General features: G+C 39.0%; 3 protein-coding genes across 3 annotated transcripts in view; 2 read left to right on the top strand and 1 right to left on the bottom strand.

Moving 5' to 3' along the window:
• Positions 1-14,511, bottom strand: part of LOC148951156 (protein adenylyltransferase Fic-like) — a 464,238-nt gene that overhangs the window by 246,053 nt on the left and 203,674 nt on the right. The gene's annotated exons all lie outside the window — the stretch shown is intronic.
• The window catches only part of LOC148951158 (uncharacterized), a 49,785-nt gene that overhangs the window by 18,295 nt on the left and 16,979 nt on the right, over positions 1-14,511 (top strand). Inside the window, exon 2 of the mRNA XM_089091009.1 lies at positions 9,149-9,232. Coding sequence (XP_088947135.1) covers positions 9,149-9,232 — 84 coding nt within the window. The remainder of the gene's footprint in view (positions 1-9,148; positions 9,233-14,511) is intronic.
• Positions 11,024-12,322, top strand: LOC148951159 (uncharacterized). Its single transcript, XM_089090344.1, has one exon. It carries the CDS (start codon positions 11,024-11,026, stop codon positions 12,320-12,322), a length of 1,299 nt encoding a protein of 432 aa, XP_088946470.1.

Raw genomic sequence — 14,511 nt, 5'->3', positions numbered from 1 at the left:
GATTTAGCATGTTGCCACAAGCACAAGCAGGAAGATGTCCTTCTTCAGCAACTATTATTTTTATGTTGGCATTCTCTTTGAGTGCGATCATCTCTGGATATCTCACTCTCGCATATCCACCATCTTAAGAGTTGAATTTTTTTGGTGCTCCAAAGAAATTAAATTCCTTACTGTCATGACGATGCACGCATACATTTCCAATAGTGCTACCACTTTTACTTGTAAAATAGTTCAAATACTTCTCCTTGTCGGCATTCAATGCTACAATACCATTAACATGTTAATACACTTTCTTAAGATGCTCCATCTTCAATTTTTTAAAGATATGACTTATGTGTTTATCGTTCCACTGCGTAGAAAATACTGATTTAATACATGCAATAAACTAGGTAGTGTCAATAACCCGCCATAGAGTACCATTGGGAAAGCCGCGTCGTGTCTATGAGCAAGCATAGAGTACGATTGCTAGACCTGCAAGCATATTTCACATAATTTTAAGATATGTAAAAAAAACGTGCTACGACAAACAATATTTTTCTAATAGTAAAAGTCACGACTAACATTTCTATATCATTCTCATTTTGAATTTGGAAAATATTAAATGTGATTTTTTTTTTATGTTTTAAGTTTGTTATATGTCATTCTAAGAGATGTAAAAAAAGGTTGAAAAAATATATCATGTTAAAAAAAGTTAAACAAAACTTCAAAAAAAAATAAAAAAAAAAACTGGGGGGAGGGGGCCAAAAAGTTGAAGGGGAGGGGCCCCTTTGGAGTTTGGGGATAGGGGACCTTTGGGGGTTGAGGTCCCTGGTGGTTAGGGTCGTTGGTGCTTATGATCCTTGATCTTTCATACTCATATATACCTTACTACCGTATTTATTAAGGATTTCTATGGATTGTTCTGAATTTCTTTATTAAAATTCTTTTTTGCCATCTACATCTCTCTTACTATCATCTTTTTAGTATACTATAACGTTAGACCCTATTTTAAATTGACAACACTGTTCGAACGCCACTGGTGTATTATATAGAACACATCGAAGAAGTAAAGCTAAGTCAAGTCACATTGTCATTCTATCATCGTTAACCATTTTCATAGATTGACGTTGTTCCAAATTTATAACAAATTGCCTGAATTAACAAGCCCTTCGGGGTTACCTTAACTGATCATCAGTTTATCCCTTTTTTACCACCGTCATACGGTCCGATCACTAATTAGGATCATTAACGACCCTATTATTCAATCAACAATTAATATCGTTTACACAATCCAATTCGCAAATGCTATACCCTTTTTTGCAAAGTTATTTTTTTGCTAACTGATTTAACACCATATGCTAGTCAATTCTAGACAAGATGCAAGGTACCTTCAGCCTAGAGCTTATTACTGTTTGACAATTTTTGAGTAAGAAACATGCGCGGCTTGGATGTGTCTTTAGTAAAAAACATTATTTATACGAAGAGCATGATTTTGTTACCCTATGACTGAAACCAGTATTTTTTACAGAAGGCGCAATAAACCTTTTGAATACGTAATGTGACGATCAAAAGTTTTGGCTTAGAAACATGTGTCTAAACCAGTCTGATTGCATTACACAATCTCATCCATAGTTCCAAATATAACAAGTTTGATCACTTTATAGGTCTATAATATAAAGGGATTGGTCGCTTTTCGCAATGTGCTCGTCAGACCAATAGATGAATGACCGTGGTATGGCATGTTCGTCCCGCTGTTCGTCCCGCGCCTTATATTGCCTTACTACTCCAAACACATCCAATCAGCATTTTGAGATAGCCATTTTGTTCCGTGTAAGCTAGTTGATTTCCAGATAGAAAATATTTTTTGAGGAGGACACTCCCCCACAACCCTCAGGGCAAGGGTTTTAAGTTATGCCCTGGGGGTATATAAGGTTTTTATAGAAGGCGTTGTCGTAGAAACTTCAAAAGGGGCTCATTTGATTGGAAATTCAAAGAGCTCGCCCTTTTTAATAGTCGAAAGTGATTGGAGGGCAACAAGCCCCCCCCCCCCGCCCAGCATTCCTCCAAACACATCCAATAAAAATTTTGAGATAACCATGAGGAGGACACTCCCCCACAACCCTCAGGGCAAGGGTTATAAGTTATGCCCTGGGGGGCATATAAGGTTTTTATTGAAATCTTTGTTGTAGAAACTTGAAAAGGGGCTCATTCGATTAGAAATTCAAAGGGCTAGTACCCTTTTTAATAGTCGAAAGTGATTAGTGATATTTTTTGTTGTTGTTGTTGCTTAGACCAGGGCACTTTGTATCGAAGGAGTTGTCGTGGGAACTTCGAAAGGGGCTCATTCGATTGAAAATAGAAAGGGCTGATGCCCTTTACTGAAAAAATACAAATGAATGTGCATTGTCAGTTTAATATACATATACTGATATTTAATAATCAAAATGTTAATATTATTTTATTTATTAAATTTATAATAGTAAAAGCGTTTATATTTTTTCCATAAAGTGCAAATTTTGTTCTGGCCTTGGGAAGGCATAGGGGTTTTGCGCCCAACTTATGTTAATTTTTGTTCGTTTTCAGTTTGACTCGGTTATTTATTGTAATTTCTGTTCGTTTTGGATTCCATTTATTTATCGATGCTGATTTGTGGTAATTTCACACTTGGTAGATTATTTGATTTTATTTTTGCTCATTTTTTATTTAATGGAGTTCTTTACTTTTCTTTGAAAAACTTAGTTTGTGGAAAAAGTCTTTTTAATTAATTTAACAGGAAAGACAGGACCGGCCTAATATTTGACTAATCTGTCAACGGTTTAAAGGTGTATTTATTGTTGAATTAATTCGAGTAAAATCTCAGAATATAATACATTGTGCTTTAAATTATGGTCATTTAATGCCATATTTGCTAAATTTCATTTTATATTTGCTAAAAATAACCTAAAGTTGTTACTTTACATACCATTTTAATCGGAATCTGTTTGCCATACAATTATTTGCTTTAGATTTAAACAATAGAAATTGGACTAAATTAACTTCAGACCACTTCGATTTAGCCCGCTTTAGTTTTCCAACAACAGAGATTGAAAATCCTTGCATGATTTTGCTTAAAAACGTTGCAACATGCCTATGTCCCTACTAAAAAAGTTGGTTCTGCGTCTAGGGCCCGTGCATTTCTAACTCTTTATTTTGTGGTTTAAAAATATTTACATGTACATAATACATTTCGTTTAGATCTTTAATTTAATAATTAAAAAGTAGGCCTGACCTTTAACATATCCGACAATTTGTTTCTCATCTCGAAAACCTCATGTTTATGGGATTACAACCTCTCTGGTAGTGTCACTCAGTTCGAGATATAATGACATACACTAATTACATATTGGATTTATATGGTCAGGGATGGACAATTAACCTCCACTAAAAACATGTTTTGTCGTGATAGGGCCTCCGTTGTTTCTAAGCCTGTTTCCAGTTCTTCACCGTTTCATCCATTATACACAGAGTAGCAAAATGCATAGCCCCTTGAGTTGTTTTTATCGCTTCCCTTTCAAGTTCCTAATATTTCTTCTACCATTCGTTACGTTTACGAAAGGAGAAATAAGTTAAAACAAGCTCTTGTCCAATTTCAGAAGTCAGTTGTTATGGTGAATTGACTGTTTCAAAACTGAAGGGGAATATCAATTTAGTCGTAAGTTTATAATAGATTTTTTTTTATTCTATATAATCTAGTATTCAATTACCAATTAAATAAAACCCAATTCAGGAATAGGCTAGGTTTATATGGGGTTGAAGCCTAGAATTGGAGCTATTGAGGAGGAAACATGCTAAGAAAACAATTCTTACTTCATAATTTTCAGAAAAATTACTTTAGCTACTTTTGGCTATCTTGGAAAGGGGTTAAGTTAGGAAAATGAAACTTTCAGGGATGGATCTACAGGCTAAAGTGTGTCCTAGGAAGGTATTTTGAAGTACATATCTCAACGCCTCCCTCTAGAGGGTCCTGAAATATGCCAACATGACAATTGGGATTTACTGTTGGACGTTTCTTCAAACGCTTTGGGTCACTTGGACTTGAAAGCACCTTCCCACGGGATAGTCTTGGCTATAGATCCCCCCAGCCCTCAGGGCAAGGGTTGTAAGTTATGCCATGGGGCATATAAGGTTTTTGTAGAAAGCATGGTCAAATAAACTTCAGAGGGGTTCATTGGATCGGTAATCAAACGTTCTAATGCTCTTTTTAAGAGTAAAAGTGATCGGACGGCAGCTCCCCCCCCCCACACACACAAGTTGTATTACCCGGAAAAGCATCTAATAGACATTTTGAGATAGCTGTTTTTTACAAAATCAGGTAAATTTTTACCAAATCATATTATTGAGTTAGGACTAAAGTGGATATACCATTCGATGCCTTTTTTTTATGCTGATTACGAATATTTGCACATCTGGGGTCGGGGGTTAGGTTAAGTTAGGGGGTGTGTGTGCTGAAATTCATTTCCAATAGAAATGATTATTATATTCGTAATCAGCATAAAAAAAGGCATCGAATGGTGTATTCACTTTATTCCTAACTCAATAATATGATTTGGTAAAAATTTACCCAAAATCATTGGATCGTTAATCAGACGTTCTAGTGCTTTTTTTAAGGGTCAAAGTGATTGGAGGGCAGCTCCGATCCAATCACATTCCCCATATAGTGAATGGGGGGGTTGTGTGTGTTTAACCCCCAAAAAAATGCCCTCCCCCATGAAAAATACCTCTCCCCATAGAAATATACTCTGGACAATTCAATCCTGGCAAAGATTTACCCCGCAAAATTACCCTTAACATCCCCACGCGTAAAATTAAATCGGCAAAGAGAAAGCAAGACATATAAAGAAATTTCGTATATGAATTCTCACAAATTCAGCCAGCGTAAAATGTCTTCTTAAAATTTCATCTCCTGGGAACTATTTAAAATTCTCCCAGCCACTATATTCATTTATGTTATTTTACCATGTTCGTGGCTGTATATTTGGCTTTAAAATACACTTATTTGTCGTATCTATCTAATATGCAGAATAATTGTACCGAACACATTTTGCATGCAGACCCGTTATGCTTACCCCCCCCCCATGGGCGTACGGAGGGTAGGGGGAAGCTGCCCTCCCCCCCTAGACCTTCAAATTTACATTAGATATGGCTGAAAAAGCCATATGGTGCCTAAGCCCATGCCCCCCCCCCTAATGTGCACATCTATAGCGCAAATTTATTTCTAAAGTAACGAAGAAACTAACAAAAAAACCGGTGTGTTCTCGAATTTTACACAGCGTAAACTTGAGTGAGTGGCGCATTATACACAAGTACCAAAATTCCATCCGCCTACGGAAATTAAAAAAATGGGAGGGTAATTTTTGGGGGGTTAAACACCCCCCCCCCCTATTCAATATATTCATTTATGTTATTTTACTCTGTTCATGGCCGAATATTTGGCTTTAAAATACACTTATTTGTCTATCTATCTAATATGCAAAATAATTGTACCGAAAACATTTTGCATGCAGACCCGTTATGCTTACCCCCCCCCCCCCCTAATGTGCAAATCTATAGCGCAAATTTATTTCTAAAGTAACGAAGAAACTAACAAAAAAACCGGTGTGTTCTCACATTTTACACAGCGTAAACTTGAGTGAGTGGCGCATAATACACAAGTACCAAAATTCCATCCCCCTACGGAAATTAAAAAATAAAACTCAAATCAAGTTCTCAAATTTGGAAAGCCTTATTTTCCACGGGGGGTATTTTCCGGGGGGTTGTTTCCCTGGGAGGGAATTTTCTGGGAGGGGGGTTATTCGCCAGGGGGGGGGTAAACGCCGGCCACCATCTGACACACTCTGGATCAAACATTCCTCCTCTTTTTTGATGATAAATAGTGTATGTAAACAATGGGCACATTGCATAATTCCCAGCCCTTTCCCTGGGGGCTTTGCTGGGCATTGTATCCCCAGAAGCAAAGTTATTTGACCTTTTGACAATTTGAACAAGATTGTTATTTCATAATTTTGGTTGGTGTTGAGGGGAGGGCATCTAAAGAGTACAAGGGTGCCCTTTGCCTTCAAATTATGGCTCCACGTGCCCTAACAGCTTCAACCAGTCGTTCCTGAGATATTTCCGACGGGCCCTATTCATAATCAGCATGCACACAGTGTATTTTGAATTTTTGTTTTTTTTCAATATGTACCTCAATATTCTCTAAAAGTAGTCACAGTTAGAAGTAGTCACAGCTAGAAGTAGTCGCAGTCAAAGTTGTAAGTTATCGCAGTCGCAAGTAGTTACAGTCGCTGTCGCAACCAGTCGCAGTTGCAGCCGAAGTAGTAGTAGTAGTAGTAGTGGCCCTAAAAGTTTCAAGTTGATGCACTTAGCTGTTCCTAAGCTATTGCAGTTTCCCCCTATTGCTAGTTTGGATACACGCAGTCTTTTGATTTAGTTCAGCATCTCCCTGAACATTCACCGAAGTTTCACTTAACACCGTTAGCTTTTTTGGACACACTTGCGATCAAACATTCCCCCTTTCCTAATTATAAATCCTGTGTGTAAACAATGAAAAAATTGTTGAGTTTAAAATCCCTTACTCGGGGTGCTTGGGGGGGGGGCAATATCCCCATCCCTGAGATATTGCTGACACGTCCTTTTGACAACCAGTATGCTCATAGTATGTTTAGATTTTGTTCAGTACTTCCGTCAAAATTTCCTGAAAGTATTTTCAAGTAAAAGTAATCGCAGTCACATGTAGTCTTAGTAACAACTAGTCCTAGTCGAAGTCGCAAATAGTCACAATTACAAGTAGTCGCCGTAGCAAGGAATCTTGGTCGCAGTAGCAGTCGTAAGTAGTTACAGTTGCAATACCAACAGCCCCGAAAGTTTCAAGTTAATAGCCTTGCCTGTTCGTAAGATATTGTAGATACGCCTTTTTCATAACCAGGATGCACATAGTGCCTTTTGATTTCCCAAAATTTCACCTCTCTACCCCTCGCCTTTTTGGACACACCCAGGTTCAATCTTTCCCCTCTTTCCCAATGATAAATACTGCATGTACAAAATCAACCACTTTTTATTTTTCATCCCTTGCCCAGGGGACTATGGAGGGCATGGCATTTCCAGAGGTATAATTGTTAGATCTTTTGACTACTTTATAAAAAATAAATTTTCAAAATTTCTATCAGCGTTGAGGGGTGGGGTACCTAAAAAGGAATGGGGGTGGGTTGCCAGGGGCATAATTTGCTATGGGGTAGGATGTGGCCCCCCCCCCCCCCGCTGAAATTTATCATCTTCAAAAATCTTCTCAAAACTGAGGTAGGTCCACGCAAATCATGTATCCACAAAAACAGATCAGTTTTCTTTAGTATACCTTCACCTTAATGGTACTATATGGCTCATTTTTCATTTTCCACTTAGTTATTTTCGCTTGACTTGGGAAAATCGGCTCCAACTTTGCCCATCCATCCTAGGATGTTGGCAAAATTACGCCACTGTTGGTTGCCCTCCGATTGCTCCTTAACATCTGCCTCAACATGCCCTGGAAGCTCCAACATAATACCCTCAGCCGGTCCTTAGATTTGGCTGATACGTACTTTTGACAACCATCTTTGGATATGGTGTGTTCTGATTTTGTTCGACATCCTCCTCAACATTTCTGAAAGTGTCATCTTAATATTCCTAGCCTTTTTGGTGACCCAGGGTCAAGCATACCCCCGTTTTCCCAATTAACAACCCTATATATATATATATATATATATATATATATATATATATATATATATATATATATATATATATATATATATATATATATATATATATATATATATATATATATATATATATATATATATAGCCCTTTGGGGCTGTGGTGGGTTTTGTCATCCTTCAAGATATAGGTACTTGACCTTTGAAACTATTTTGAACAAGATGACTGTTTCAAATTTTGATCGGATCTCTTTGGGCTGACCTAAAAACTGCGTGGGATGGGTAAATGGCAACGAAAACCACACTGCCTTTCCATAACAAACAAAGACGCTTAGAAACAACAGGGACAATTTTCTCAAGACAGTGGAATTCAATTCAGTGGATTTGTCGGGCCTATGTCCAAGGACCGTTCTCAGCACAACATCAACAAAATATAGATATTGGTGTTGTGCTGAGGACGGCCCTTGGACAAAGGGCTGAAATATCCACGGAATTGAACTCCACTGTCTTGAGAACAGTTTCTCTATTATTTCTGAGTGTGTTTGTTTGCGTGGGATGGGGGCTGGTTGCCCTCCGACAACTTTACAACACCCCCTCAGCATGCTCTGAAAGGTTTCAACTTGATGACTTCAGCCGTTCTTAAGATACCGCAGATACGTCTTTTTGATGAACTGGAAGCAACTAGTGTCTTTTGATTTAGTTTAACATACCTCTCAACGTTCCCCGATTTTTCACCTTAGTATCCTTGGCCTTTTCGAACACATCCAGATTTTAACATTTCCCCTTCTCCTAATGATAATTCCCGCATGTAAACAAAATTTTCAAAATTATCGATCAATGTTGAGGGGAGGAGCACCTCAAAAGGGCAAGGTTGGGGCCGGATTGTTTCCCGATCGCTCTTCAACATTCTCCTAAACATACCCTGAAAGTTTCAACTTAATACCCTTAGCTCCTTGGGTATTGCTCATACGCTCTTTTAACAACCAGCACGCACATAGTGTGTTTTAATTGTATTCAATATCCCTCTCAACATTTTCGTAAACTTTCACATTAATACCCTAAGCCTTTGTGGAGCCACAGGATCAAACAAGCCCCCTAATCCCAATAAAAAAAAACTATGTTAACAATGGGAAACTTGCATAGCTTACAACCCTTACCCCGGAGGCTGGGGAGGGGGGTTGTCAATCCTGGAGGCCTAGTTATTTGACGTTTGGACTTTTTTTTTTAACAAAATGGCTGTCTCAAAATTTTGATCAGATGTCTGGAGGGGATAGAGCTTGGTAGGGGGAGGGAGTTTCCCCACCGACCCCTTTTGACTCCTTAAAAAGAACACCAAAGCTGTCAATTTCCATTCGAATGAGCCCCCTTCGAAGTTGAACACCTCTTCCTTATGAAGTGACTCTGCAAAAAGAATAATATTTTTTTTTTTTTTTTTTTTTTTAAGGAATCATACCGGAATACTTATGGACACAAAAAAGTCTGTTGTGCCCGCTTGGAACTCGTCAGAAGTCATTGGAGCTCATCATCAGTAAGGCTGTTAATATTTCTTCTCAAGACTTGTCAATGATAACATTATTCAATAGCATTGGGAACCATATTTATACAGTTCCTTCGTAGTTATTTTTTTTTCTTGAGAAGGCAGCATATCTGCCGTCTGTTTTATTAATCAAGTACAAAATGGAAAAAAAAAAACAAAAAAACTTGGTACTTTTTAAAATTATGAATTTTCCAATTTGGACTAATCCATCTGTCATCTCATTGTTCCAGCTTGTAGTTGGGTATTTTTTTGCAGGCTCAAATTTCTAACGGAGATAAAATCGCAGCTAAAATATCGGGCGGGTATTATAGGTCTTAAAAAATTGACTGCAGAATTTAGCTCTGTTTTTATATTTCTTCTCTTTCTTTCTTTCTTTTGTTGATGTTTGTGTTTGGGGACACAGAGCAATAAAATTAAAGTAATAAACAGTTTTGAATTCTTGTTTTTTAAGAGTCTGCCTTCATCAATCAATAAAAAGTTTTTTTTTTCTTTATGACACATCCAGGATACCCAAAACACCAAACCTGTCCGATGGGGTGTTAGTTAATTTGTCTATATATGAAAAATTAGAAGCATATAAGAAAAATCTCCAATGTCTGGATGACAAAAATGATTATCAAAAATTGCATATTCTTCGTATCGATATTTCAGTTCCGCTCTCAGCGCCCAAATAAGAAAATCGGAGGAATAGTCCGTGAAAGTCGGTTAGAAATGTATTACCTTTTTTCTGTTATTATTATGATGCTATTTCTTCTTTGATTTCAATTTAGATTTTTCTTATTCATCGACAGGTTTTGTTTATTTGAGACACAGTTCATATAATTATCCAGTATGATCATTCCCTATCTCACCCATTATAAAAACCCGGACCGGGGTGCGAGTGCTCCAGAGAAAGTAGAAACATAAGCGGCATCACATTTTTTCACAGGTAGACAAGTCAGACACGAAACAATTGGAAACATGTGGAAACCCGCTATTATAAATAATGCACTTAACGTGAAAGAATCGGAGACAAGTGAAAATTCGCTATTAACAAATGTACGAAGAAGTGGGAGGAGCTTTTTGTTCGTACTGAGAACGAAGACCAGAAATGATCACCGATAAGCTGACTGGATAAATATATGAACTGTGATTTGAGACGACTAAAAAGCCTCTTCTTCTATGATCATCTGTGCTATGATGTTCTTCTATGCTATAGATTGCTAGGTTTCTTCTCTGTCACTGGTCAGCAAAAACAAAAGAGTAGGAACTAGGATACTACGTTGGGGAATCCCTTCCTTCAGTAGCTGGCCAAGGTACATAGAACCGTCAAAGACAACCTTGATTATTTAAGAATCAACTTTATAAAATGTTAAAAGGAAATATTTAGCGAGAAGTAAAAAGTTATGTTGAAGCTAAAATGAGCAAAAATAAAGATAACACAATAAGTTGCACTCAAAAGAACCATGGATTATCATAAACAAGAGCTTCACCTCCAACCCCCGAACCCGCTTAAAGGCATGATTTTTAGTTGAGCTTTACTGGTATAAATATAAATTCCAAAATTGCCCATTGAAATTCTAAAAGTGTTATACATTCACTTATCCTATATGTAGCATTTTGTGATGCCTTGCTTTATGCTTGTAGTTGTGCACCAGCTTGCTATTACGTGCTTATGCTTATTTGCCTTGATGTGTTATGCTTGCTTGCTCTGCTTATAGTGTTCTTTATTATAGGTGCCTGGGTTTTAAATAAAGATTTGTCTACCAAACATTACATGGTGTCAGAAGTGAAAGACCAGTAATGGATGTCAACCAGCCAATTATCAGTTGGGACTCGCTGTGTCTTCCAGATGAGGGGAAGCAATTTGAGCAGCATGCTCGTCTTATTTTTGCTGACCCCTTATCTGGGAAAACTGAGAAGATCATGTGTGCCTATCTAATTATTTGGGTAGGAGACATGGGAAGAGAGATATTTAATATCTTCACCTTCATTGAGAGGGAAAAGGACAAGCTTGAGCTATACCTGGCAAAATTCAAAGATTATGCAACACCTAAAACAAACAGCGTGTTTGCAAGGTACGTCTTTCAGAAACGTGACCAATATGAGGGAAAAAACATAGAAAGCTACATAACAGAGGTGAAAACCTTGGTTAAGGCCTGTACCTACAGGGACGCAGACGAAATGGTACAAGATAGAATAGTCTGCGGAATACTGAACCCACGTATCAGAGAGCGCCTGCTCGTAGAAGGGGATGCCCTAACCCTTGAAACAACTATAGAGAAATGTCCTATGTTTGAAACAACCCAGGCACAGCTAAGAACGTTTGATGAAGGCAGTATAAAAAAAGAAGTTGATTCCATTCACAAAATCAATCGCCGTCCATGCAGAAGACATTACGAGTTCAAGACCACCAGCCCAAGATCTAGAGAATGCTACTTCTGTGGAGGAAGCTACAGCCCTAATCATGTATGTCCTGCAAAAGGAAAAGCATGTACAAAGTACCGCAAGCCTAACTATTTTGCACGCGTCTGCAGAAGCAACAAGGTCGTAAATGTAGTTTCAGGCACCAACAACACACTTGAAAACTCTGATGATGAGGACGAGATATTTCTGCATGAAGTCTCAGAAACAAATAACAAGGAAGAAGCCATAGTCTCCCTCATAATAAACGCCCAGTTGCCAGTTAGCTTCAATGTTGACACAGGAGCGCAAGCAAATATCCTTCCCATCAAGTATTTTGACATACTCTTGCCAAAGCCAGAAATACCCAAGGCTAAGCAGAAGCTTACTAGTTACTGTGGTGGCAGGATTCCCGTTCGAGGGACATATACTGTGAGGTGTACCTATGAACAATCTAGGCCTTCCAACCAGCAGTTCTACATTGTAGAAACAGGCTCTGTTCCCATAATCGGCTTTAGATCAAGCTTGGATCTGAACCTTATTAAACTGTTCATGAATGTCATCTCTGCTGCAAGCACTGAATTACCAATCTGCAATTCTATTTCGGAGGCTATTAAAGAGTCTAACGATGTCTTTGAAGGGCTAGGAAAGCTGGATGGCAAGTGCCATTTTTATTTGAAGGACGGATCCCATCCCTAAGGTTCATGCTGTAAGGAAAATTCAATCAGCTCTTCGCGACAAGCTTAAAGCAGAGCTTGATAAAATGGAGAAAGACGGTGTCATTGAGAAGGTGACAGTCCCTACTGAATGGGTCAACTCCATGGTGGCCGTTCAAAAGAAAGATGGCACTCTCTGCCTCTGTATTGACCCTGCGGATCTCAATAAATCCATCAGAAGACCTCACTACCCTGTTCCAACGCTAGAAGACTCTACATCCAACTTGCATGGAGCAAAGTACTTCACAAAGCTAGACATACGTTCAAGATACTGGTCATTGTCGCTTGATGAGGAATCCTCAGACCTAACTACATTCAACATTATCTTTGGAAGATACCGTTTCAAGCATATGCCGTTTGGCATTATATCAGCGCAGGACGAATTCCAGAGGCGCATTGAGGAAGTGTTTGAAGGTCTCACTGGCTTTATAGTTATCATAGACGATCTGCTAGTTTTCGGTTCAACCCTGGAAGAGTATAATCAGCGTCTTGTTGCTGTCTTAAAGAGGGCACGAGCAAAAGGGTTGAGGTTCAACCTCAGTAAATGTAAATTTGGTGTACAAGAGGTAATATACTTTGTCCACATGATTGGCAAAAAAAGGATGCGCCCCGATCCAGAAAAGCTACGTGCAATTAACGTAATGCCGAAGCCACCGAACAAAAAAGAGCTGACCACCTTCCTAGGAATGCTAAATTATTGAGCCAGATGCATACCTAATCTATCAACAAAATGCAAGGACCTTCGTGACATCTGCAAAGACAAACACGTTGTTTGGGAAACAAAGCACGATGTTGCCTTAAAGGAAATAAAGGGCTCCATTGTGTCACACCTTCATTTCTTTGATCACCGAAGTACCTCAATTGACTTGACAGTCGATGCCTCGTCACACGGCCTAGGGGCATACATCTCAACGAATAGACAGACAATAGCTTACGCTTCACCAGCCCTTGTGCCTACCGAGCAAAGATACTCACAGCTAGACAAAGAGCTTTACGCCATTTTATTTGACTGCCGATACTTCCATCATTACATTTATGGAAGGCAAGTCAATGTCTTCACTGATCATTGCCCTTTTGAAACAATCTTACGACAGCCTTTGCACACTGCCCCAGCAAGACTACAAAGGATGATGCTCCAGATTCAGCCATACGACTTGAGTTTCACTTACCAACCTGGTGCTGAAATACCAGTCGCTGATGCATTATCAAGGCTCCACCTGTCAGACATTGACAAGGCAAGCCAGAGAGAACTCGAAGCGTATGTACACCAAGTTGTCAAGTTATTTCCGGTGAGCGATTCAAAACTGCAATAAATCCGCAACCAGTCTAAAGAAGACCCCCAGCTAGTTGCACTCAGACAAATTATAGAAACTGGCTGGCCAGGTACAAATTATAGAAACTCAGCTGCTACACATGCCAAAAAAACAGCAGGAGCCTACAAAAAGAGCCATAAATCTGCTCACCAGTTTCAGTTCTCCCTTGGCAACAAGTTGCCTGTGACATATTCACCTGGCATGGAGCCAGCTACCTCCTAATAGTGGACTACCATAGCCGCTTTTTTGAAACTGATCTGTTGCGTGAATTAACATCTGCAGAAGTCATTTTGAAACTGAAGTCGCATTTTGCCCGTCATGACATACCCTAGGTCATGATGTCCGATAATGGTAGACAATTAGTGTCCCAAGAATTCAAGAGTTTTGCCAGAGACTGGGGATTCGAGTTAAAAACTTCAAGTCCAATATACTCCCAGTCAGTCGAATGGATTAGTGGAAAAGACTATCCAGATTTGCAAGAGCATCATGACCAAGGCAAGTGAAAATGAATCGGACCCATACCTCGGAATTTTGGAATACCGTAACACCCCGATAGACGGTTTAGCTGCCCCCTCACAAATGCTCATGAGCCGCCAGCTCCGCTCGAAACTGCCATGCATAGAAAAGCACTTGGAAAAGAGAGTGATACAGACTTCTGAATTCTTGGCGAGCAGAGCGATGGCTCAACATGGACAGAAATCCTACCATGACCGGCATGCTAGAGAACATCCCGAACTCAGAGGTGACCAGGTCTTCTTCAGAAAACAGCCAGAAGTGCCGTGGAAAAGCGAGGAAATAATTAAAGAGGCAGATGAGCCTAGATCGTAGTACCTTTCAACCAAAGATGGTACAATCCTTC

This window comes from Artemia sp. Qi Xiang Cuo, chromosome 6, assembly GCF_049724085.1.
Source record: "Artemia sp. Qi Xiang Cuo chromosome 6, ASM4972408v1, whole genome shotgun sequence".
In the NCBI taxonomy this organism is placed as follows: domain Eukaryota; kingdom Metazoa; phylum Arthropoda; class Branchiopoda; order Anostraca; family Artemiidae; genus Artemia; species Artemia sp. Qi Xiang Cuo.
This window is presented reverse-complemented; position numbering and strand designations above follow the sequence as displayed.

What these genes read in the sequence shown, in the direction of transcription:
- LOC148951159 (XM_089090344.1), top strand. Translation starts at nt 11,024, where the DNA reads ATGGATGTCAACCAGCCAATTATCAGTTGGGACTCGCTGTGTCTTCCA.